The sequence below is a fragment of the Pteronotus mesoamericanus genome, unplaced genomic scaffold, assembly GCF_021234165.1.
Source record: "Pteronotus mesoamericanus isolate MK-2021 breed Mesoamerican mustached bat unplaced genomic scaffold, CSHL_Meso_final contig_24, whole genome shotgun sequence".
Taxonomy (NCBI): Eukaryota; Metazoa; Chordata; class Mammalia; order Chiroptera; family Mormoopidae; genus Pteronotus; species Pteronotus mesoamericanus.
In genome coordinates, this window is record NW_026555100.1 from 7,425,690 (window position 1) to 7,451,397 (window position 25,708).

Genomic DNA, 25,708 nt, shown 5'->3' on the forward strand with positions numbered 1-25,708 from the left:
TAAAAGATGAAAGTCCAAACCGCTGACTGGGGTCTTTAGGATCCTTTCTAGAGTGGCTCCAACCAACCCAAGTTTTTACCTGATGCCCACTGGGCCTCTTCCAGCACTCTCTTCTTACTGCTCTGAGAGCATACCTGGCCCTCTCCAGCTCCCATGCCTTTCCTCTTGTTGATCCCCACACCCCCACCTGAGCTGCCCTTCCCCTCCATCTCAGCCCATTCAACAACATGCAAAGGCGCCTCCCCATTAGGTGCCTTTCAGCCTCTGCAGCCCCCTGTGAGTGTTTGCATGTGTACTGTCCGGTCAGCCTGGGCTCACAGGTTTCCCCCCTTAGCCTACAGGCTCCTGGATGGCAGGGCTGTGTTGCATTTGTGTGTCTTCTATATCCCAGGAGCCAATAAGTATTTGTTAATATTACCCATAAAATTGAAGGCTAAATACAGCATGCCAGGACCTAACCCCTGAGATGGTAATATCTAGTAATATCTGAGATGGAAAGCTAGTAATATCCTTGTTGCACAAATGAGGAAGCAGAAGTTTATAGTAAATGACACTCAAATGTCTGGTGGCAGAGACAGAACTAGAATCAGAGGGGTCTTGTGACTCTGGAGCACAACATGCTGCTCCCCTACCCATTTGTAATTCACACCCTCACCAAGTGTCATCTGGAATCAGGCAGTAGCGGAGACCCATGCTCTACAAGGAGTTGGAGCCCACCCAGAAGATGCCAGACCCTCAGGGAGTATCATACCTTCAGCGCCAGGCACAAAGAAACAATTAAAAATACTTGCCAGCCATCAAACTTAATACTACTCATCTGAAAATTCCAGCGCTCAGAGTAAGAAAAGCTCAGGGTTGGGGATTCAAAAGGGCCGGCTGTCTGAATCTCAGTCCAGCCCCCGGGGGTGTTCCAAGTGGACCCCGGATTGGGGGGGGGCCATTGGCAGGGCTGCACTAGGGGGTGTGCCTGGCTGTGGTCCCAGCCTCCAGATTTGGAAGGCTAAGGGTTAACTCACCTCCTCAATTTCCATCCCCTCCACCAGCCCTGTCCCGACACAGTGCTCTAAAGGACCTGCCATTTCCCTGATTGGACTCTCGGAGATAATGGTGTGGTCTCTAGCTCCCAGCTGCTCTGTAGCGTGTGCTCTCCCCCTCAGACACAGCCGGGAGGCTGGCAGGAGAGCAGCCTCGGTGAGAGGCAGATGGGGCTGTAATGAACTGAAAGCATGTGACAGCTAAAGAGGAACAAGTTCATCAATTAGAGCCTTCTTGCCTGAGGACTGGGAAGGGCTGGGGTGGGGGAGGGAGGGGGCTGACTGCCTTCCCTCCAGAAGGTCCTGATGCCTCAAGCTACTCAGTTCCCCAAATCTCAGGACCCTGGAGGCGGGTGGGGTCTCAGCATGGGCTCCCAAGCACAAGCAGCTTCTGCCTGTTACTGGGGACACCAGGGGTCCCTCAGAGGAACTCCCCACTTCTGGGAGGGCTGCCTAGCAGCTTCCTTGAGGACTAAGGCTCTGCTGAACAAGAGTGAGAATTCAGTCCAGTCCAAAACTCTTTAACTCCTTAGAAAGCCAAACTCATGAGCAGAATGCAAAAATTTACACTGCTTGGGTGGAGGTGGGCAAAGGGCAGGGAGAAGTGAGGGACACCTGTAATAATGCCAATACTAAATAAATAAATAAGTTCACTAATTAATTAACACTACTGCTCCCTCTTTGGCTCTGCCCTGGACAGTCAGGTCAGGGGATAAGAAATACCTTGGTCCAAAGTGCGGGGTCACTGAAGCACCAGGCTAATGCTGAAGCAGACCTAGTAGAAGAGTTAAAAATGGCAGCCCCTCATACTGCACCGGAAGTGCCAAACGGGGGTGTTGTCTATGGCTAAAAGGAGCAGGGCAGTGATGACCTTTGGAAGCTCCCTGGGCTTCAGCCACTTCCTCAGCTTCCTAATCCCACTCAGCCTGGTGTCATCCCAGGGGCTGGGAAGATGTCTCCAAGGGCAGGGACTCTGGGCCATCTGCTAGGCAGCAGAGCAAGGGGGCACGGAGCAGTCACCCTCCGGAGAGGTGAGTGTGGTCACTATTGTGTGAGCCAGGACAATAGGCGACTAATTCAGATGACTCTCACTTCTGTAGATTTTTAAATGAGGGGCAAATGGGCGTTTAGAATGGAAGAAACACAGTATTTTTGGAGGAGTATTATTGCCAATGGACTCTTGGAATCCCTAACAAATGGGGTTCAGAATCCTGAACAGGGGACACTGGGCTTACGACTTCTAAGGGTCAGCGGGCCTGACTGTTTGCCCTGAAAAAAAGTTTGAGGGTTCACAGCTTGGGGAGTCTAGAGAAGAGGGGATTTCTCTGGGGTCCCTTGTTCTTCATAAGCCCTTACAAGTCAGTCATAAGCTGGTTGAGGCTCACACGCTGGTGCTGACGGACCCAAGGACTGGGGTCACCCCGTGGTTGCACTGTCATGGACTGACCGTAATCCCAGCCAGCAATCCCGGACCAGTGGGGTGCAAGTGGCAGGCAAGCACATCCAGCTCAAAAGAGGAAGAACTTCCTCACAGTTTAGAGATGCCCGGACTTGTCCTGGATGACCCCAGGGAACTGAGAGTTCCGCATCACAGGAAAGTGTCCAGAGCTATGTTTGCTGTGCATATCATAGCGTCTGCTAGCCAACTCTGTGACCCCTGACAGTCACTGAACATCTCTGGGCCTCTGCTTCCTCATCAGCATAAGTGAAGAGTGAACACGCCTCTCTCGAAGGTGGTCTAAAAATGAAATGATGCCTAGAAAGTGCTGAGCACCGTTCCTGGCACATGGCATGTGCTTGGTCAGCATTAGTTGTTCAATAAGCATTTACCGTGTACATAACTCTATTCAGTGGTGGGATAGATAGGCGAGGAAATGAGCATGCAGACTCCTCCCCCTTCTGATGGTCACAGGGGCTGTGAATGCCAACCTTAGTCAGGGGGTGTGAGGTGAAAGGCTGTCAGGAAGGTAGGTGCCTGGGAAAGAGGGAGAAAGAGAAGATGTAACGGCTCTGACCACCTGCAAGACCACCAGAGACCCAGCCTTGCCCACCTGCCCACCAATGACCAGTGGCCTGGTTGCCAGGCCAGCCAGGCAAGATGGATGACAATACCATCACAGCCCTTGGCATAGCAACACTGCAGGATGTTGGAAGTCCGGTCTGAAGTGGAAAGGGGAGCTTCAGGATGGGAAGGGGGTGGGAGATGGGTGTGGGAGCCTGTCCTGTGAGCGTCTCCACTGCCGAGGCCCCCGGCCCATCCTTCAGGAACCAGTGGGGTGAGAGGAAGGGCTGTCCTCGGCTGGGCAGGGCAGCCGGAGGGCAGAGCTGGGGAAGGCGTGTGCCTTTCTCTCTCCTTGCCAGGCCTTGCACACGGGCCCAGAGCCCCCAAGGAGGGCTCGTTATATGCCAGTGGAGTCCTGTGCAGGGACAGCCTGGCTGAGAGAGATAAGGTGCAATGTCCCAGCACAAGCCCTGGCTCCTTGTAGCTGTGAGAGCTTATATTAATGGGACCCATTCAGCTGAGCCTGCAGGGCAATTAATAACGGGCCGGGTGGAGAGACTGAGTGGGTGTGTGTGCGCGTATGTGCATGTGTGTACATGCTGCAGGGATAGGCATAGGTTAGGCTGGGGTGGGCCAGAGTATCTTTCCCCAAGGATAGCCTTTCCCTGCAGCAGACCTGGACCCCATCCCAGGCAGGGAGAGAGGGACCTGTCCAAGCCTAACCCCTCCGGCTGAGTTCTATGGGCCAGGAGGGAGCAGGGGGCAGGAAAGGGCCTGTTTCTTCGGCTTCTGGGATCAGGAAGGCCTGAGCTTACTCTCCCTCCCAGGTGAGGCCGGAGTGGCTAAAAAGAGAAACTGAGTCTTGAAGTATGAGTGTGCTGCACTTTAGTCTCCTTTGTCTTTGGCCTTCCACATGCTGCCAGGAGAAGTTGAGAGACTGGCACGTGCGAGGGAGGAGGAGTGCGGGTATGCAGAAGCAGGCCCCAAGAAATGGCTTTAAGTTTGGGGGCAAGGCCTATTACGGCACCTTTGTGCAACATTAAAAAAAACACGCCCCTTCCGAGGGGATCTTGCTTTGTGATTACACAACGTGGTGAGCAAAACATCTCTGTGTGTCCAGAAGAACAGGCTCCTTTCTCTAGGCAATGCCTCCCGCCCCAGGGTACACGGTTTCAGAGGCAACACCTGGGCTGCATTTCCCCAGCACCCCCCTCCTTCCTCAGTATAGCACATGGGACAACGCTGCTCAGGAACTGGCTGTTGTCCCCTGAGTGTCTCCCCACAGCTGGGCCCTATACCGAGAATCTGGGTCACTCTTGCTTGGCCCATGGCCCTGACAGCTTCCGAGAACCTTACTCCTCCAAGCGAGGGGGGAGGACCAGCAGCCTGGGCATCACGCGGGAGCTCAGTAGAAATGGAGTCTCAGCCCCGTCCCCAGGCCTCTGGAATCAGGAGCTTCAGTTTAACCAGATCCGCCGCTGATTCACATGTGCATTAACATGGCTTAGAAAACACTGGGGCTGTGCAAACCTTGGCAGAGGTAAGGTCGAACATGAAGAGAAAGAAATGCAAAAAGCAGAGGAAAAGACCCCTCTGCAGAATGGGGGCAGGAGAGGAGTCCGATCAGGAGAAGAGGCCGTGCGGAGGGGCAGAGGACGTAGGCAGTAGTCTGTTCTGCTTGTTTGAGCCCAGGACGCTGCCCCCTCCTCACGCACCTCTCATTAGAGACCCTCCACCTACCCCCCCGCACTCCAGGGGCATTGGCTCTCTGCTCCAGGTGCCCAGAGGCCGGGCCTGGCAGCTCTGAATGCCGGGGGAGCATGTTGAGGGGCAGGCCTCGGCCCTAGGGTGGGGAACAAGGGTTTGGGGGGCCTGGCTCCACTCCGTCCATCCACTCCCATTTCTGCACAGCCCCTTCATCAGGATTCCCAGGCTGGCGCGCAGGCCCGGGCGCCTCAATCACTCCGATTGCGCCGGTCGCAGGAAGAGAATAGCTTTCAGCTCAATTACCCTTCACATTCCAATATCATAACGCTCCAATGAGGCTTTTTAACCAAAAACAAAAAAGCCGTGTCTGCCGCAGGCCAGCTGCAAGGCCAGCCGTGCAGAAGGGACCAGACTGCTAGCCCGATAGCCCTCCAGGTGAGACTATGGGAAGGGACCTGTCCCAAGATACCACTGCACAGAGAGCGCACTGAGGTCCTAGCCCTCAGTTTACCAAACATGCCCCCCCTCTGCTCATCAACTGTTGGGATTGACTGACCTTTGACTTGCGGGGAGAGAACAGAGACCTAAGTCCAGAGAGGCACCACGGAGCAACGTGCTCCAGGATGGCCTTCTTGGTCTTAACACTAGCTCTGCTCTCTCCTGCTCGAGGCAGGAGTGCCACCCCGACCCCTCTCGGAGCCATGGCCTTAGGCATAATTCAGCGACATCTTGGGGAACTGGGTCTTAATTTACATGTCATTTCATCATTGGCTCACTCGTTCTTATGACAACCCTGACTAGCCAGAGCTAAGGTTATTAATCCCACTGTACAGGTGGGTAAACGGAGGCTCAGGGAAAAGGAGAGGCCTGGAGACATTTGGAAGCATCCCAGTCTAGCATTGCTTTAAGATACACTGCTGCCACTGGGACGGGGGACAAGGTCTGCTCCAGTCCAAAGGATGTAGGGGGAAGCAAACTTCTCTCTACTCTCCTACAAGTGAAGTGTCTGTCCCATCTGAAACTGTTCTCTGTCGGGGGTGAGGGGTGGCGGGGTGGGGTGGCGAAGCCAAGTGCCCATGCCGTGAATCCCACAGGCTCAGCGAATTCTCAGTGAGCACACAGGTTCCATGTATGTGCCCCATCCCATGTCACTCCCTGAAGGGCCACAGAACAGTGTCAGACGAGGGCCCGCCTCACTCTGTCCCAATCAGCTGTGCTTTCATCTGCCTGGCCAGCTCGGTGCTAATGGCCTTGACGGCAGCATCGCCTCCCTGTGTCCTCCTGGCCTCCCGCTCACTGTGGCCGATTTGCTCATGATTTACTACTGCAGGGCACTGACCCGTGAGGGAGACACACGGGACAGAAGGAGGCAGGGCTGCCGTCACGCCTGAGGGGTGTGTGTGCACTGGTGCCGGGGTGGGAGGACCGGCTCTCCAGGAACACGCCGTCCAGCCTGGCTCTCTAGGACTGGGAGTGGCGTCTGGCCCCGTGCCCACCATGGAAACTGGGCACTGTGCTGGAGAGAGGAGGGTACGGGGAGACCTAGGGAAGGCCACAAGGAGCCACAGCCCAGAAGCCCTGCCCCAGGGGGCTGGCAGCCCCCTCACAATGGTCTGCTGCCTGCTGGCTTCGCTGGGTGTCCAGGGCAAGTCCCCTTGATGTGCAAGACATGAGTACCTCCATGGCCCCTCAACCCACTGTCAACAGAGGTGTAGTATGGGGGCTCTGGGCATGCACCGACTGGGTTCACATCCCAGCTCTGCGACCGACTTAACCTCTCTGAGCCTCAGGCTCCCCGTCTTAAAGACAGGCTCTGTTATTGCTGTGATGGTTGTTATTCAGTGTGTTCCCTCTGCCCAGTACCACGAGGCCTTATGGGCTCAAGGAATTACAAGACACAGACCCCATTTTGAAACAAGTCATAAATCCTGGAACTTGGGACCAGGAGGACCCATGTGCCAGAGAAATGGTATGAACAGAAGCTGGAACAGGGGGTCAGAGTGATGGGGGAATTTGAGTTAAAAAGTTTTAGCTTTAGCTTACAGTTAATAGGCTTAGTGATTAATGCCTGTAGAAAGCTGTTGTTCCAGGAACTGGAATGTATGACCGACCCACCCGGACCCCAGGAGGCCCACCAGCAATTCCACCTTTGTGCCCCAGGAGGACTGCCAGCGATCAAGATGGTATCTGAGTCACTGTGCTCCAGGGTGAGAACGTCTAGAAGCAGATAAAAAATCGAGGGGACGCTAGGAAAATTGCTGGACTGCAACTTTTACCTAACTGACCTTTTTCCCTGAATTCCAACCCCCTTGCTTCTCCTTATAGAAAAGGTTGGCTTGAGATGAGATGTTAAGACGGATTTTTTAGGGTACAGAACCCACAGTCTTCTCAGATCACTGGCCATCTGAATAAAGCGCCCCCAAAGAGTTAATCTTTGTCTCCACTCATTGCTCCTGGTAGTGACAGGCAGCAAGAATGTCGACTTTTCTCATTTTAAAAGGAAGGTGTGGTCACTGAGCCCCCACCAGGCCTTCTAAGGGCCTGGGGCCCTGCCTCTTTCTTCTTTCTTCTTAACGCCAGTGAACTCCCCAGGAGTGTCTTTTTTATCTCGTGGGGCCTCCACGCACCTCAGATATAAAGAAGCGGACAGGGAGTCCAGAGCTGGGGGAGGCCTCTCTGCTTGCCCCAGACCCACGTCAGTCCCTGCTTCCTCCCTCCCCAGCCCAGACTGAACGCAGGCCTGCAGGTGAATCCAGGCTGCTGCAGGGCAGGGCGGGGGAGGACTGGGACAGAGCAGAGAGAACCAATTTGCCAAGCTCATTTAGACCTCGTTTGTCCAATTCTGATGCCTGGAGGCAGACATGCTTTATACTGATACTTGCCACAAGAGGACAAGGGGCTTGGGAACCAGGACGGGATGTGTGGGAGGCGGGGCCCAGCTTTCCTGTAGCACAAGGGCAGGGATGGGTGAACCACTACCCTCCACCTCTCAGCAACCCAGAGAGGGCCAAGCTTGGGGTGATGGCTGCCCAGACCCTTAAGCACTGGCCTGCCGCCCTGCCTTAAAATGTGCCATGATGGATGAGCAGGGCCCAGCCAGGATCTCCTAGGGGCCAGGGACCAGGTCTCTTTCCTCTTGTGTCCCCAGCACCCAGCATGGGCTTGGCACCCGGGAGGCACCCAGGGGACATGTGATGAATGAGTAAATGAATGAGGAAAGGAAGGAGGGTGGGGTCAGGCACAGGGAACCAACACTCCGGCATCCCATTACCACTTTGGTGGTAAGCAAAGCAGATTCCTCTCTCTGATCTCGGGATGGGTTGGTGCCAAGAGGCCGAGCTCTCCAGGAGGGTCTCCAGCAATAAGGTACCTGCTAAGCCCTCCTCCGTGCAATGGGGAGATCTTCCTGGGGTCCCAGCAGCATGGCAACTAGTTCTTGAATGCAGCACCCTTCAGCCCTCTCTGCCCCCTCCTCTGCAAGCTCTCCCTCCCTCCACATGCACTGCACAGGCTCCCGGGATCTCCCAAATCACCCCTCCTGGTCCTGCAGGGCCCATTCCAAGCCAACTGCCCTCCCCAGCTCTGGGTCCCATGACCCATGGCGGCCCTCGTGGATCATCACAGCCACCAGCCTCACACCTTTGTCCAGAGACCCCACCTCTGGTTGCCTGAAGGGCCCCAAAGCAGTGAGTGAACTAGAGTTTGGGGGTGCTGGGGGTGCACTGTAGGATGTATGCCCCTGCTGTTCTGCCTTCAAAGTATCCCTATAATCAGTTTCCTATCGCTGCTACAACAAAGTACCACAAATTTGCTGGCTTAAAATAATACAGTTTATCATCTTATAGTTCTGGGCCAGAAGTCCAAAATGGGTCTCCCTGGATGAAAATCAAAGGGTCAGCAGGTCCCCGTGCCTTTTGGAGGCTCTAGGGGGGAGTCTGTTTCCATGCCTCTTCCAGTTTCTAGAAGCCACCCACATGCCTTGGCTCAAGGCCACTTCTTCCACGGTCAGACCAGCAGCGTAACACGTGCAAACCGCTCGCTCTGACCTCTGCCTCCACTGCCACAGCTTCTGACCTCCGACCTCCCTTCAGGAAGGACCTTTGTCATTACTCAGGGCCCACACAGATAAACCAGGATATCTCCTCGTGAATGTACTTAGTCACATCTGCAATGTCCCTTCTGCCATGTGAGGAAACACGGTCACAGGTTCCCAGGATTAGGACGTGGGCATCTTTAGAGCCGCCCTTCTGCCTACCATTCTGCAGCCATTAAATGACGCCCTTTCCTCCAACAGCCTCAAGAGAGACGCCTCATTTCCTGTGGGCGGCCTGCAAACTCGGGTGAGAATGGACTTGGTGCTTCTCTGCAGGCCTCGGTGAGGACTTGTCAGCACTTCTGAGACGCCCTCAGCAGTGGGCTCTGGGACTAGAGAACACCAAGGACTGGCTGACGCAACTTTCCTCTGAAAGGACGCGGGAGGCAGAGGAGGGGAGGAGAGAAGCTCCCTGAAGACCATTGGTATAAACTGCACTGTGCAACAAACCTTTACAGTCTGCACTGGGCACCAGGTTCTGAGGGTCTAGTGGTGGAAAGATAGCCCCATGGACATGCCCCTGTTCTCACGGAGCCCGCTGTCTCCCATGGGAGACTAACAGTGATCAGGCTCTCCTGCAAATAAGTAATTACATCCCAAGGTCAAAGCTCTGGTGCTCCGGAGGCCCGGAACACAAGAATCTGTTCTGCACTGGGAGGAGGGATCAATCAGGGATGGATGACTTCAGGGGACGTAGCTCATGAAAAGAGGGGGGAGGAGATGGCTGTGCAAAGGCCCTGTGGCACGGAGAGCAGAGTTAAGGGGAGGCTGGAGAGGGGGCAGGGGCCAGGCCCTGCCAGCCTTGTGGGACTCTGGCCACCAGCCTCAGAACACCATGGAAAAATCTTGGCAATATCCCTTGTACCTCACAGGGGCTTAGTACAGTTGGATGAATGGATGGAGGGAAGAAAAAATGAATGAATGAGTCTGTCTGCCCCCCCTTCCGCCCCTCACTAGTGACCTGCCTCTTCCCTCCCTCTGCAGAGCAGTAGTTACCAGGATCTCTGAGGCTTGCTCACTTATTTATTTATTTCCCCGCGACTGCTGGCAGCGGCTTGTGCAGCCCGAGGAGCGTGGCTCCGTGGGAATGTCTGTAATCGCCAGCACACTTTAGGCATTACTTCCACACCATTTAGGGCTTTCCGCCCCAGTAGCTGCTGTTGCATCTCCCTCCGTCTCCATCTTCTGGGCTCTGTTAGGTGAATTTTTTTAAAGGTCTGGTGGCCTCTGAGTTTGGGGGATCAGAAGGTTTGGGGAGGTGGCAAGAAAGATAAGGCCTTAGGGGAATTTATTATTCTCCTTCCCCCTCCATTGCCCTGGTCTTACCCCAACCCTGACCAGGAAAGAAAAGCTGCTCAGAAACCTTTAAAGATTTTTGTGTTTTCTCGTGCAGGCCTGAGATTGGGTTGCTGATTTGAGCTGCAGCTTTGTGGGAGGCTGGAGGTGCTGGAACACAAAAAAGGTCACGTCGGAAGAAACCTTGTCCTTCCCAAACACCCTCCCCTTTCTACCTCCTCCAGACTCAGGGCTGCCCCTCTGACGGCGGCAGACTTGCAGTAAACCCCAAACCCCAAGTGGATACACTGGGGATAAAATGCATTTGGACTTGCTTTGGAGGCAGTACATGAGGACAATAGCTGGGCCTAACAATAGCTGGGCCTAACTGTGTGACCTTGGGCAAGTCACTTAACCTCTCTGGGCCCATTTCTCCAGCCATCGTATGAGAAGAATCACACTTTTCTTACCAATGGGAAGGACCCCTGGGAGAAGTGAAGGAGACAGTATGGGGAAGGGGATCCTCCTCCTTTTTTCCCTTTCCCTTCCTCTCAGCCAAGTTTCACTGACTCCACTTAACTTCCCGTGACTGCCTTTCCCCAGGCAGCCTGTGGTCCCAGCACCGGCGCAGCTTTATAGTCACCTACAGAGATGACCCCCGACAAGAGAGAGGCTGTTTAGAGGTGATGCCCACAGGGCACAGTCCCTCCAGTCTCACCATGCGCAGGCTGTCGGTGAGCCTGGCGCATGTCACCTGTGCGGTGGCGACCCTGCACCAGCACCACACCCATTTTCCGAGACAGGAAGTTGCCCAGGGACTCCAAGATGTGAGCAGTGAGACCAGGATTTAAACCACTAACCTAACCACTGTGCAACCACTGTGGGAAATAACTTCTGTGAGGAAGCTGGCTGCCTGTTCCAAGGGCATAGGTGATAATAAAAACCAAACAGAGTCTATGTAATAAAATGAAAATGGGCAAAAGTAATCCATGGGGTTAAAGCCAGGACAGTGGTTACCCTCTGAGAAGAGGGGTCAGACTGGAAAGGTCCTCATGGGGCGTCTAGGTGCTGGAGAGGTTCCGTTTTGGGATGCAGGTGTCCTTGCTCAAATGTGTTTGCTTTGCGGTAACTCACGAAGCTTAACACTTGTGATTGTTCCCTTCCCTGTATTATGCTTAAGTAAGGTATAGATGCGCCCCCGCTAAAAAAAATTAAAAGAAAACACATGAAGCCAGAATGGGGGCATTGGAGAAGATACCCCAGGGGTTCATCTGTCCCACTTGCATGAGGCTTTAAGCTCCAGGCCTTCCTGCCGGTTCTGTCCTTAAACCTCATGATGGGGGAGATAGGCCTAGGATGACCGGTCCCATTTAACAGAGGGGCACATTGAGCCCTGGAAGGGGAAGCAACTCACTCAAGTGTCCCAGCCCTAGAAGACGAGGTCCAGGCCCTCCCCGGGTTAGAGCACACCCCACTTTCACTTGCTGAGCTGTGCTGACAGGTGAGAAAGACGGGAGAGGCTGCTACTGGCTGAGCCAGCCCAAGGAAGGTTCGGCACCGAGACCTGGGTCCCGTTGGCCTCTCCTGCCCACAGTGGGGTCCTGTGGCCACTTCAGGGAGGAAAGGCTAGGCCAAGGTTAGGAGGCAGAGGGTGGCCTGCGGGTGAGGTTTAGCAGCCAGGGTGAATGGAGTCGGTACAAGGAGCAACTCCAAGAGCAGGGACTAAAGGAGGCCTGTGACTTTAGGTCCAGCGGAGAAAAGACCAAGTGAAGGGCTTGGGATTAGGTCCCAGCTGGCTGCTTCTAAAGGGAATAACTTGGCAGGTCTCCTGACTTCTCTAACACTTGACTTTCTCATCTGTAAAATGGACAGGGAGGACCAACCAACCCCAGCCCTCTCCCACTAGACTGTTCTGAGGAAGGAAGACTAGGCTTTGGTTAAACGGTGGGAAGGAGGATGCTGTAGTGAGCCTGGGGGAGAGCGACTTGGGGGAGGGCACGGCATGAGCAAAGGCCAGGGGCATGAAAGCGACCACCCATGGTGAGGATAAAGGCCAGGAAGGACAGGAAGCCTGGAGCTTAAAGCCTCTCGCAAACAGGATGGGTTTCTATCATGCAGTGTTTGTGCAGGGAATGGGGGGAGGCATCAGCTCTGGGGCAGAACTGGGAGAGGGGACTAGCCTGAGCCTGCGGCCCTCCTGGACAAGGACGTGACTGGGCATTCAGCTCTTCAAGGCTGGCAGCCCCTATACCTGGGAGATGGGCTGGCCGATTGATGAAGACAGTGAGCGGGGATGATTACACTGTACCTAGTGATTATGGCCTGGGTGAAATCTCTCGGCTGCATTAGCGCATCTGGAGAGAAGAGTGGGCTTTTTAATAGATAGACAGGAGGCTTCCACTTAAAGTTATTATAAAGAGGGAGAGTCCAACCCCTCCCAGCTTCCAGCCAGCGCCACAAAGTTGCAAAGTAATTAAAGGCTGCTAAGGAATCAGAGAAATTACAATAATTCCATCCACCAAGAGCTCTCTGTCTCTTTTTTTCCCCCTCCTGGTTGAAAACAAGGTGGGTCTGGCAGCCTACAAACACATCTAAACAAACCAATTGTATGTGGGGGACCTCAATGTCATGGGGGCCGCCAGGCCTGTCCCTAACTTGTTTTGCCAATGTTTGAACGTGTTCAGGTAAGTGGCGGGGTTGAGACAAAAGCTTAGAGCCCCTGCAAAGAGGAGAAACAGCAGCGGCCTGCTCGTGGCCAGTGGACAGGCCCGCGTGGGCCCCTGCGCCCTGCATTGCGGGGGCAGCCCATCAGGCCACATCCCCCGGGCTTGGACGGGCTGCAGGAGCCCAGGAGGCAGCACCTCCCCGCTCTAGACATCCAGACTTCACCTGGAAAAAATAGCACGTGCCTCCTGCTCCCCTCCAGGGATAGGGTCAGCCTCGTGGCTTCCAGAAACCCTTTTCTCAGGGTTCCCTGAGCACCTTCCAGATTACCTTCAGTCTTCACTGGTTTGCCACTGATTTGCCAGGGAGCTTAGGCAAATTTTTTACTCCCTCAGGTTTTGTTGACGTCTACAGAGTATGTGGTTGAATTAAGTCGCCTTGATGGCCCCTCTCGTGTCGGTTTTAAGGATCCATTTGGAATGCTCTTGACCTATTACTAATTATTTCTCAATGACTTTGGTTTCGTTTTTTTCTTTATCACGTCTTCATTTCATGTGTCCCACACATTTCCTGTCTCCCACTGGACTATAAGCTTCTTGATCACTAATAACCCAGTATCAACCAATCAGTCTGTAGCAATGGAGATGACCTGTCAGGCTCCTTGGCCTTTAATCGTCTTTCCCAAAGTTCTCCAAGAACTTTTCGTAACTATGGGAATACCAATGAGCTACCCCGTGTGTGGTGCTTCACACACACCCTTTCACAGTACAGCTCTCACAATCACCCCGATGTACCCTCACTTTACAGATGAAGAAACGGAGGTCCTAAGGGGCTAAATACCTTGCTCTTGGCATCCCAGTGTGAAGCCGGAGCCTGCGTGGGCATGGTTCCGTCACACCGTGCTGCCGTAGGTAAGGAACAGGGTCCCCACGTCACAGGTGTGGCATGAACCCCCATGCAGTAAAGCCCATGCTGGTCCTGGCTGCATGTGGCGCCTTCATTGACCATCAGTTCCCTAAGCCTGCCCCCCACCCAGCGTCTGAGGAGACCTCGCTGCCCAGGGGAAGAGGGGCGCAGGCAAGAGACCTGCTCTCTTCCTTCAACAGGCCCTACCACGGGGAGAGGAGAACATTTAAGAGAACGAGAGATGAAAGACGGCAGATGAACTTGAGGCTGACAGCCCAACAATGCAGCAGGCACACCTCCTGGGGGGCAGCTATCATCAGGGCCTTCCATTTACAGCTTATTTATTTAAAGGGCGGGGCACAGTAAAAGGTGTCCCTGCATGTGACAGGGAATTGCTAATGCAGGGGCCTGGGCTCCACACACAGTCCCCTGCTCCATACTCGTGGCAGAGGGTCATGCAGTCATTGCAGTAGAATTATATGGGTCCCCAAAGACTCCCCTCTGGAATCGGTGAGGAAACCGATGTAATTAAGAATACTTAACCATTCAAACAAAATAATAATTTTAATTACATCTGGGCTCATTCAGTCCCCTGCTCCCACGCTGTCCTCTATCCTCATTGTGAGGGCGGAGGGGGTACCTCCAGCCCTGGTCACGACCCCATGGGTGTGGAATGAGGAGGCGCTACACGGGTCATGGGGGGCCAGGGGGACTTGACTTCACTCCACAGGAGGGAGCAAGGAGCTTCAGAGTATCAGCTGAGCTGAGCTCTTTGGGCCCTGGTTTTGTGTGGAACTCCATTTATTCCCTCCTGAGCCGCTAAGACCTAGGAGGAGGTGGCAGAAAGATGCTGAATCTTCCCTGAAGGCAGAGGGAGCCAGATGACATTTACCTGTGGGTGGGTCTCCTCTTTCTCATGAGCTATGTTGTGTGCACGTTCAGGGACCAAAATCTTGGAGGCTGCCTCTGGGGGGTGAACTAACCCTGAAGGCCACAAGGAAAGAGTGTCACTATGAACATGGCTGCTCCCGACCACCGGGGGGGCCTCTGTCCGGTGTGGGCGGTGGGCTCTGAGTGAAGTTTCCCCACGGGGCCCCTGGATCCTCTGTATGGGGCTGTGTGTGACAGCCCTTACTTAGCCTTTGGACAAGGCCCGGGGCCCCCCTTCCTGGCTGTATCAAAGCCTCATCCCTGCAACTTTTGGCAAATTTCAAGCAGGCCATACCAAAGGTGCAAAAAGATATATGCAAAGCTGCTGAAAAATGAGAAAGAACAGGACCATGGCTCTAGTTACAAGCATATCAGACTCTGGGAGTCTTGGAGATGTCAGTGAACTTGTCTTGACCTCAGTTTTTCTCATCTCTAAAATGGGAAGAATAATTCTTCTCTAACTTAAAGAGATGTCATAAGGACCAATGAAAGAGAAAATACTCTGATATAGAGATATTACTTAAATAAGTACAGAGAGAAAAGAAGAAGTACACATACCACCACACCACACACACACTATGCACACACAACCACACATATACACACAGCACCCCAGGACTATGTACAAACAGGGGGCCCTGTTGCTTTGCCCATGTGCATGTGTCACTCCACTGCTACAAGTCCAAAGCTCGCAGTCCAGGCAGCTGCAGGCGATGGCACCTGCCAGCTGTGAGAGAGGACGTATGCGCCATTTGCTGATGGTGGGGGGGGCAGGTGGAGACCAGAGAGGGGGCAAGCACCTCAGGGTGCTCACAAGGGGCACAGAGACATGGCTCAGGGTTGCCACCTTTCTAGAACAAACTGCTCTGGCTCTGTCCAGTAGGATCCAGAGCCCCCGAGATGATTTATTGGTATTCTTCTCCCAGATCAATAGGCGGGTGGTTATAGATGCAGAGGGGGGCCCTGGGCACCATGGCCCCAAGGAATAAATTAATATGGCCTGTCAAGAGGTTTGCCGCTCCTGGTAAGGGAGACAATCCTTTCACAAGCAGAACTGACACCTTGGGGGAACGGCAGGCATAAGTCAGTGGGAGCCCCCCATACCCCCTTCCCACCCCTTGCTACAACCTGAAGATGCAGTTTATAAATCACTCAGTGTTTGACGGGTGCGCTTCGAGAAGGGCAGCTGGGGGCACTGCTGTTGGGCCCAGCAGGTGCTAATAAGTTTGGCCAAGTCTATCTCTGGAAGCTCTGGGCCTGGCCTGGCCACCACTCTGGGGCTCCCCACACGCCCAGGGCACAGACATGGCATGGCTGAGATTCGGGAATGGTGGACAACAGAGGGCACCAGTGAGCACCAGCAATAAGCTGTAGGGCGTCCTGGGAGGAAAGTGCAGTATGGGGTAGGGGAGCATGTGTGAGCTCCCTTTCCTGCTCAGCGCCAGGCCTGGCCGCTCCTTACCGCCATCATGGATTGTGAGCAATAAAGGATCCCTTGTCTAAGCAGGCTGGGGCAAAACACTCTGCATAAATGCCCCTGCTGTCCTAGCCCCCCAAGGGGCAGAGGGAGCAGCCGTGCTCTGCCCTCCAAGGCCAAGCCCCGAGCTGGGTGCTGAGGACACACAGATGGCCAAGCTCAGTCCCTGCTCAGTATGGCAGGAGAGAGACATCCAAACAACTGTGGCCATGACCATTTGTTGGGTGCTTGCTTATACTGGGCCCTGCGCTCAGCACCTCCCCTATGTGGTCCCATTTACTTGAATCCTCACAACCATTCTGCAAGGCAGGTATAGTCATTTCCATAGAACTGGAGCTACCTGCCATGAGTCACATAACCAGACCTGTCTCCTAGTCCTGGCTCCATTCTTGACTAGCTTTGGGCAAGCAGCCTCTCTACTTCTACCTCCACCTCTATAGGATGGGAATAGCAGAGCGACCACTTCATGAGGTGGTGGTTAGGGCTCACTGAGTTCCCACCCAAAAAGCACAATGCTGGGCACATAGGAGGCTCTCAATAATAACAGTAACAGCATCAACTTATTATCTTAGAAATAAGTTAATTTGTTTCATTGACAAATGATCACCTAGAGTACCCTTCTCCCTGCTTCCCTATCTCTAGTAAGGGGGTACAGGGAGGAAGTAACTGTTACCTGTCCCTATTAAGTGACATGGAGAGATGGTGCGGCCCAGTGGGACCCAGGGCCAGGAGGCCTGAGGTCTGGGTCTGACCCTGCCCCCCACCAACTCTGAGGCTCAGGCAGGGACTCTCAGTCTCTAAGGCCCCTGTCATCTCCTCTCAGCTCCACCGCTCCCCTCCTCCAGCCTCATCCTCACCTCACAGCTGGTCACCTGAAGCCACCAGTGACAAAGATCTATGCAGGACCTGTCTGTCATAGAGACCTTCGCAGGGACCCAGAGGCCTATGTCCAGCCCCCCTTTATTTCCACGAGGTAAGAGTAGGTACCTGCAAGGGACACACCCACCTACATGGCTACGGTGTCTCCTCAACAGGATCTCTCGTCAAGGGTTAGAGTTCACTTCCCTTTTTGGGAAATTCCAATATATCAAAAGAGGCTAAAGGACTTCAGAAAGTCCATGAGATTCAGAGATACCATAATCTCCTTCTCTAACAAACTCCCACTCATTTTGTAAGGTCCCAAACAAACAGCCCTGCGTATAGGCCTGGTCATTCCTTCCGCGGTACTTCCATCCCACTTTGCACACTCTACACTCTCGTGGCTTTTAATACATTTAGACGTAGTTAGACATCCACTTACTTGTCTTTCTCACTCTAAAATTACCTTCCCTAAGGACAAAGACCCTCATCTTAATCACCAGCATTTTACTGCACAAACTATGGCCACAAACTGGCCTAAGGGCTTTTCCTGCCTGCATCATTAGGGCTCTCACAAACACCTCACTAGGTGAACACTGTTGCCCATCTTATTAACAAGAAAGCTGAGGTCCAGAGAGGTTAAGTCACCATCCAAAACTGCACAGCTGACAATTTGTAGAGTCCTATTTCTCTGCCCTGCATGTCCAAGTCAGCTTGGAATCCTTGGGCCCTGCTCCACAGCTTTCAACAAATTGTTGTGTTCATTTTTCTTTTCTTTTTTTTTTTTTTAATTAGTGGATCTGGGCACGATGGATCAATTTGGGCTTTGGACGACAGGCAGACCTGAGTTAGGCTGAGAAAAGAAAGACACTCCAGTACTTGTTAAAACAGTACAGTGTGTGTGTCAGAGGGTGAGAAACGAGCGAGAGACAGACACAAGCTCAGAGACATTGAATCGACCCCTGGGCTCACAGGAGCATTCATGTGGAGGACTACCAGAAGGTAAGTTGGGAAACGTAGGTTGAGGCCAGATGGATAAAAGCCTCAACAGCCCAGCTAAAGGGGATGAACTTGTCTGAACTTCAAGGACATGGCCATCCCCGAGACTCCAAAGGCCCTCCTTGACTCCCCGATGCAAGGAGCCACCTGGCATCATCTGACTTCTAACCTCACACCATTCTCCAGCCCAGACGCGCTGGCTCCCGGCTCTGCTCTCCGGGGCACACCTGGGGGGCTGAGGGCGTGGCCCCAGGAGGAGGGGGACAGGGCGAGACGGGGCAAGGCTGAAGGTCAGCAAAGCGGGCACACACCCCCAACGGAGGTACTGAAGCAGCGCTGCTGGGCACAGACACAGGCAAACACGTTTGAGCAAATTGGAACGACATAAAAGTCTATTACAGCAAATCAAACAGCAGTCAGCATGACAGCCATTAGCCTGAAATGAATACACGGGGACTTAATGAGGTCTGTCGAGGCTGGCTTGGTGAATTAAGTTGCCAATTCTAGCAGGATTTCCCTTTCTTTACGGACTTGAAAGCATCCACGCTGCCTCGTTAGGGCTTCGACAAGTGAATTGCAGGGCCTTTCACCCTGATAAAATGGATAATTACATGGAGAACAGCTTAGTGAGGGGAGAGGGGTGGGCAAGAGGGGAACCAAGAACAAACAAACCCAAACACACCTGCCTGGCTTCTCCCAAAGGCAGGGCAGGGGCTTTCAGAGGGAGAGGGGGCAGGCTTGGGTGGGCTGGGTCAGAGAACAACTCCCAGGAAAGGGGCAGTGCCTGGCCTTAGGCACCCCCGACTCGCTCCTATTCCAGACCTGAGCATGTGGGGCCCCATGGGTCGTGCCTCCGGGCGGCTGTGGACGGACTGAAAGGTCTCCTCAGAGAAGGGCTGCCCAGAACTTCTCAGAAACCCTCTGGTGTAGCGGGGCGGTGGCGGGGAGGCGATGGAGGTCATGCAGGGGAGTGCGTGGAAAATGCAGCTTTCTGGGCCAGCTCTACCCCAAACGACTGATTCAGAATTGCAGGGACCCAGGAATACAAGGTGGGGCAAAAGTAGGTTTACAGCTGTTCATATGGAAAATAATATAATAATTAATAAAGAATAATACAAGAATAAACTCTGGGCTTCCAGGACTCACAGCTATAAATTTATTTTGCCCAACCCTGTATGCAGCCAAACTAGTCCTGCCAGTAATTCTGCTGCGGTGTGTTTGGGACCCTCTGATTCATCACTTCTCCAACCCTTGGTGCTGAATGGCTTCTGAAACACATGGTTCTCCTGCTATTGCTTGCATAATTCCAGGGCTGGGGAGCTCAGTACATCCTCAGCAGGGAAGGGGAGTAGATTGTGGAGTGGGTCTTATTTAGAAGGTTCGTCCTTATGGAGACCTAGAATTTGCCTTCTTAAAACCTGCTCCCCATGCCTATCCCTGGGTTCTGAGCACAACAGACCCAAACACCTCAGTGCTGCTAGGGCTGGGGAAAGTGTAAGCTGGAAAGGTACGAGATAAGGTGCAGGCGGCTGGGACGGCCAAGAGGGGAGTGGAGTGCATAGGGGCAGCCACTGGGGCTTCTCTGCCAATCACTGAAGGGAAAGAAAGGACTTCTATTGGATTCACCCTCAGATCATGGATGTTAGCCCTAGAAGAGGGCCTAACTAGTCCAACTTCCCAGTTCAACAGCCACTGGAATCGAAACCAGCAGAGGGACAGTGACCTGTCTAGTCTCACCCAGACAGTTGGCGCAGTCAGGACTAGAACTCACATGTCTTGACCTCTAGTGTCTCTCTTCCCATGACACAACACAGGAGCTCTGCTGTTCACCTTGGCAAGATTCTGCTGAAACTGACCTCCTCCAGCAAGCCTGCTGAGATTTCTCTGATCACTGGCCACTCCTCAGCATTGATGCTTCATAGGATCTACAATGCCCACATTTCTCTGGTTTGTAGTCTCACTCTGCTCAAAACTGCAAGGTCTCTGCCAAAAATCACACTCCTCAAGGACAGGTGTCTGGGGTTGCCAGGGTAGCTTCACTGCAAACAGAAGGCCCTGGCCTCGACGTTAAGCCTGGGATCGGCAGGTCCCTTGCTGGTGCCCTGTTGGGGACTGAGTCAGGCAGCTAAGTTCTAGCTCTGGTGACCAGACCAGGCTGGTCAGTGCCCAGCCACCTGAGGTCAGCAGTGGCCCAATCTCCAGCTGACACCACATCCCCACTAGCCACAGTGAGCATCCCTGATCAAGTGTCAGGCCAGCAAAGTGACCCGGGGATGTTTACACAGGAGCGAGTAAACCATGTGGGCCTTCCTCCAAGGACTGTGTGTCCTTGCGGCTGGCCCCTTTCAGTACACCATTTCCTCATCAGATGGGCAGGAGGCAGGCCACTTTATCCTGCCTGTCTTCTGTTCTTATCAGATAAGAAGGGCTAAGGCCCAGAGAGGTTAAGTGACACGTTCAAATGGACCCAGCGATCTGGGAGCAGAGTCGGGGCTGAGCCTAAGGTCTCTTGCCACTAGTTCAGCTCCCACCAGTGCACATCCCTTTGGCCTCCCACGTCTCTGTGCTGTGAGAGACTGGCACAGCGCCAAGCCCACAGCAGACACTCAATAAATATTTGTTAAATAAATGAATGATGGAAGAGGCTCTCTCCTTGGAGGCAGAGGCCTTCGGAGAATCCCGGGAGATTCCAACAGGGCGGTGTTGGAGGTCATATCTCCTGGCCACAGAGAGAGGGAAAGGCTGGCCCTGGCCCAAGGGCTGGGGAGGACTGCGACCTCTCGTCCCCTTGCCATTGCTGCTGCCTGCTGCCTCTGTGAGGGAAGGCAGAGGGCAGCCATGCCTGCCGGGATGGCAGCTGAGCAATGGGTCCAAGGCTCATTAACTCCAAGCCGTGCCCTTGGTTTCTGAGTCCAGGCCCGTAGTGCAGGCTGGCACGTAGAGACCCTTAATTAAATTAGGGAGACTTCCAAATGAGAGAGGGCCCAGAGCCAAGCTGCAGTCCCTAGCACGCCGGCCACAGCTCAGGGCACCATGGCCCATGCTTGAGTCTGCGGGCTCTCCCTGATTATGTCCTGCCCCACCAGGGGATGGGCATGGGAGCCTCTGTTACGTCCTCACCCACACCCTTGTCCTCATTTCCCTCTGTCCAGCATAAGCTCAGGACCCTTGACTCACTGATGAACAAGGCAGGCCATAAACAGGAACTTGAGGGGCATGAAACAAGGTCTCTTCATCCTTGAGGGAATCTGAGGCTGTGCTGGGAGTCAGGAGGCACAAAGTCAAAGCTGCGTGACCATGGGCAAGTCACTACTACTCTAAGCCTCAGCTTTCTCATCTACAAACTGAATAGGCATTTTCCCAAGATTCTTCCAGTTTTCCTGATCCAATGACCTATAACACAAAGGGGCTAGAACTCAAACGCCACGGTGCCGGCCTGCTTCTCTCCAGGGGATTCCATCTCCCATCATCCCCATCTCAACCCTTCACTGCTGCTTCACCCAAAGCCCCAAAGGCAGGCCTGAAAGACATCCAAATAGAAGCTCTTTACCCACCACCTTCAAGGTCTTTGAATTGCTAACTGCCAACCCAGAAGTCTGCCATTAGTCATCAGGGAGAGGGACAACAAGCGATGAGAATCCTGGTGCCATGGTGAGCCAACAGCCCGTTTATTAACGAACCATTTGTAATGCAATAATTTGTACTTCTCAGTTACCGGCAATGGCATGGTTTTACACACATGCACTCATGCAAACACGCTTACAGTACAAGGACGTCCCAAAGCAGCCAAGGGCCAGCGGGACGGTGGGTGAGCACAAGACAAGGGAAAGAACGTCCCTTCCTGGAACTGCATGCTCCCTCCGTCCTGGGGGTGATGGGTCCTGTTCTGGCCAAAGCAGGAAGGTCTGGAGCTACCAACTCACCTGCCCAAGGCCCCCACTGGCTATGAACGGAAGAAAGCAGAACACAACACCAGTCCCTCCTAACCTCTGCCTTGTCCTTGATTCCAGCTGGAGCTGTGGGGCTCGTCCCAGGCAAGCCCTCTCTTGGTGACAAGACTCCCACCGACCCGCTCTCCGTGAGCAGCAGATGGGCCTATACCCTCAGAGAGGACGCCCAGAGATGGTGCCTGAGCTGAGGTGTGGGCAGAAGAAGAAAAGCTGGACACGCCCTCCCACTCCCACTCCCAGCAGCAGGATCCCAGTGTCCCCCAAGGGTGACCCAGCAGCTCCTACCTCAGGGATGCGGACACTGTAGGGCTGATTGTGAAATGTGGGCGCGTTGTCATTCACATCCCCGACCTGAATGTTCACTTTCCGCGTGATCACCTGGCAAGGGAAGGGCAGGGAGTCAGTGTTGGCATTGGCCTCTGCTTCTTTCTGCCCAAGGAACCCAGGAAAAATCCTCCCAGGGCAGCAGGGGCTTCAGGGGATACTCACCCCTTGGTGGTCACTGACAGAGAACTCCACTGTGAACTCAGACTTGGTCTGAAAGAAAGGAGAGGGAGGGAGGAGGGCGGAGTTAGAGACATGTGCTGAGGTCCTGGGTCCTGGGCCCTGAGCCCCGCATGGGGCTGGAGACCTCCAGCATTGCCCCAGGAGCTGGTCTGGGGCTGGGTGCCCAAAGGCTTCCCTGAAAACGAGCAGTGCCCCTTGGGCTGGGGAAATGGGTTCAGAATAGGGATTCTTCGCATAAAAGAGCAACAAGATTGCAGCAACAGTCTTGGGTTCTAATCTGGACTCTGCCTTTAAATTGCTGTGTGATCTTGAACAAGTCACTAGACACCTCTGTAGCCACTTCCTCAAATGTAAGGAGAGAGCAGGAGTTGGGATTTTGCTCTTAATTTGCTAAGGGCTACAGAGTCATTACTTTCTGTGTCTCTGGGAAATGTCCTTTGAGGGAACACTTCTTCGGGGCAGGGGTAGATGTGTATACCCCATGAAGCCCCCATTCTAGAGGGGATGAACCCAGGATCATTGTCCCTCTTGCCTGTCCAACATTGTCCCTTGCTTGGAGACACCTGCAACCACCCCATTCCAACCCCACGTCCAAGCACTGGCTCTTGAAGAAGGACACCATTCAGGGAGGAAGATGCTGCCTCAGGGTCAAAATGAAGCCTCAGAGGGAGGCCCCTAAAAGATGCTGACCTGTCCTACCCCAGGGCCTGCTCCTGCCCCCCAGGAAAGGACTGAGGTCATACCTCTCTGTCCAGTGGCTGCCGGAGCCACACCACACCTGTGTCAGGCTCCACAGCAAAGAAGCGGGAGGCCTCCTCACCGGACACACCAAATACCAGGGGGTCGTTGTCCATGTCTCGAGCCAGCAACTGGGTCACAGAGGAACCTGGAGTATCCAAGGGAGACAGGAGAAGGCAAAAGTGGGAGGTCAGTTCATTCCTCAGCATCTGGCTCAGGTCCCAGTGGGGAGCAGCCACCCAAGAGATCCCCAGCAAGTCACTGAGTATTGAGGCCTCCTGTGTCTTTGGCTCTGACCCAGGCTCCCCACCTCCATCCTGGCCACATGTCAGTGTGTATGTGTCTATAACAGGGAACCATCATTTACCATGTTCTGGTATGTAACAGACAACTGTGATTTCTGCCTGCCTCCCCTTTTTCTGATTTTAATGTGGAGACCCCCTTCTCCAAGAGGCTCAGAAGAGAACAGGCCCCCCAACCTTTCAATTCTTACATTCCAAGATGGGCACCTAACTCAGCCCTAGCCAATCAGAGCAGTCCATCTTCCTGGTGACAATGATTGGCTCAGGGATGAGCATGTGACCCAAGCTAGCCAATCAAAGCTAACCCTGGGACTTCTGCTGAAACCATGGGGACGAAGAGGAGCTCTCCTTCCACTGGGGTTGCTAAACTGGCACTGCGGGCAGCAGTCTTTGGCGCCACACAGAAAGAGCCTACCTGAGAATGAGGCCAGCAGGAGGAAAACAGGGCAAATTGTGCATGGAGAGAGATTCCTGGTGGCGTGAGGGTCTGCAGCCAGCTGTGCCTGATATTATTAACTCTATCCTCTAGACTTCTCAGCCACAGGAACTAATAAATCCACCCCCTCCCTTTTTTTCTGCCTGAGTCAACTGAGTTGGATTTCAGTCTTTTGCAAATGGAAGCATCCTTTCTAATGAGTATTTTGCAAAACCTGGCATTCATTCAACAGTGGCTAAGTACTGGCTTTGTGGTAAGCACTGGGGTACACAGAGGTTAGGAAAATGTGGCCCAGCCTCAAGGAACTCCAGTCTAGCACTGGGTGACAAGGTCTAGTTCCTGTTCTCTCTCTCACACACACACACACACACACACACACACACAAAGGCATCACCTTTCACCAGGAAACAAAGCTCTGGCCAGAGTATGTCCTGGACATTAGGATGCCCTATCTAAGAAGTCCCAGTGTAGTGTAGCACCTTCTGGGGGTCACAGCCCTCCCTAGGTAGCCTTCGGATAGAGCAACACCTCCCCTAGTTTGTCTAGGACTGAGGCAGAACACACACTAACACCAGGAGGCCCCAAGCAATTGGGTCAGCTGGTCATGATAGCTTCAGGAGGTCTTTACACCCCCAGGAACTGCGCTAAATATTAGGAGTATACAGGGTGTCATTTTCTGCAGAGAGAATCTACAGTCTTCATCTGAGTCTCAAAGGGCTGGTTAAATCAGAACCATGGCCTTGGGCAAATTACTTATTTCAAAGCCTCAGATTACCCTATTAAATGGGACAGATGCCCTTCCACAAATACTGCCTCTCATATTTACTGAATAGCTCTCAATGATCAGGCTAAGTAAGGAGGGATTCCAAACTCTGGGAATGTTATCTAGAAAAGAACACTAATGAGCTTTTCTAGGTGAACTTTTAAAAGCCAGTTCTAACATGACAATGATAGCTAACATTTCCGAGCATTAACCACACTCCAGACACTGGGCTAAAAAATTTCCATGTACTAGTGTACTATATAATTCAATCCTTACCATTATTCTCCCCATAACATATAAGATAACAAAGAGTGATTAAGTAATTTATAACAGCCACACAGTTACAAATGGCAGAGCTGGAATTCAAAGCCCAGGCACTCTGGCTTCAAAGCCCACGTTTGTTTCCACAACTTCACATCTCGCACAACTTAATCTGCAAACTCAAGATTGAGGACTTCCCCGGACATGACCCTATCAGACCCTGACTAGAAGCCCAACACTTGGAAGAGGAAGATATGGGGCAATCATTAAACTACCATGATATGCCTGACATGGTGCTAGGCGCATTGACAAATCCTCCCAGCAACTGTTTAACGGTCATCATTATATCCATTCTACAGATTGGGAAGTCGAGGCTCAGAGAGGCAAAACAGCCTCTCAATGGTCGCACAGCTGAGTAGGACAGGGCGGCACTCAGGGCGACGGGAGGAGGTGAAAAGCAGAAGAAGCAATGAAACCATGGAACAGAGTTGAGACAAACTTAGGAACTCCTTGGGGAGCCCAATATTCCCATTTTAAAGGCGGAGTAGCTACGGCATTTTCCTAAGCAATTTTCCTGGTAAGCAACAGAGGCAGGACCAAAACCCAAGTTTCCAGACTCTCAGGCTCCCAGGACATTGTTCTCTCTACATGACGAAGGAAGGAGTATGTGAAGTCACAGAGAAACCAAACACATCTTCCCAAAGCATCTGTGTTGCTCAATGACAAGCAATTATTTTATACTAAATGGGACTATATTGGGAACAACATTTACTTTGAGGACACAACCTAAAGCTGTAAAAGAATTT

The 25,708-nt window shown here is 53.2% G+C and overlaps 1 protein-coding gene across 2 annotated transcripts in view; it reads right to left on the reverse strand.

Moving 5' to 3' along the window:
• Window positions 1–25,708, reverse strand: part of CDH23 (cadherin related 23) — a 363,213-nt gene that overhangs the window by 270,456 nt on the left and 67,049 nt on the right. For both annotated transcript variants that reach the window (XM_054572651.1, XM_054572650.1), the window contains exons 3-5: window positions 23,146–23,288; window positions 22,385–22,432; window positions 22,181–22,273 (exon numbers count right to left, since the gene is read on the reverse strand). In XM_054572651.1, coding sequence (XP_054428626.1) covers window positions 22,181–22,273; window positions 22,385–22,432; window positions 23,146–23,288 — 284 coding nt within the window. The remainder of the gene's footprint in view (window positions 1–22,180; window positions 22,274–22,384; window positions 22,433–23,145; window positions 23,289–25,708) is intronic.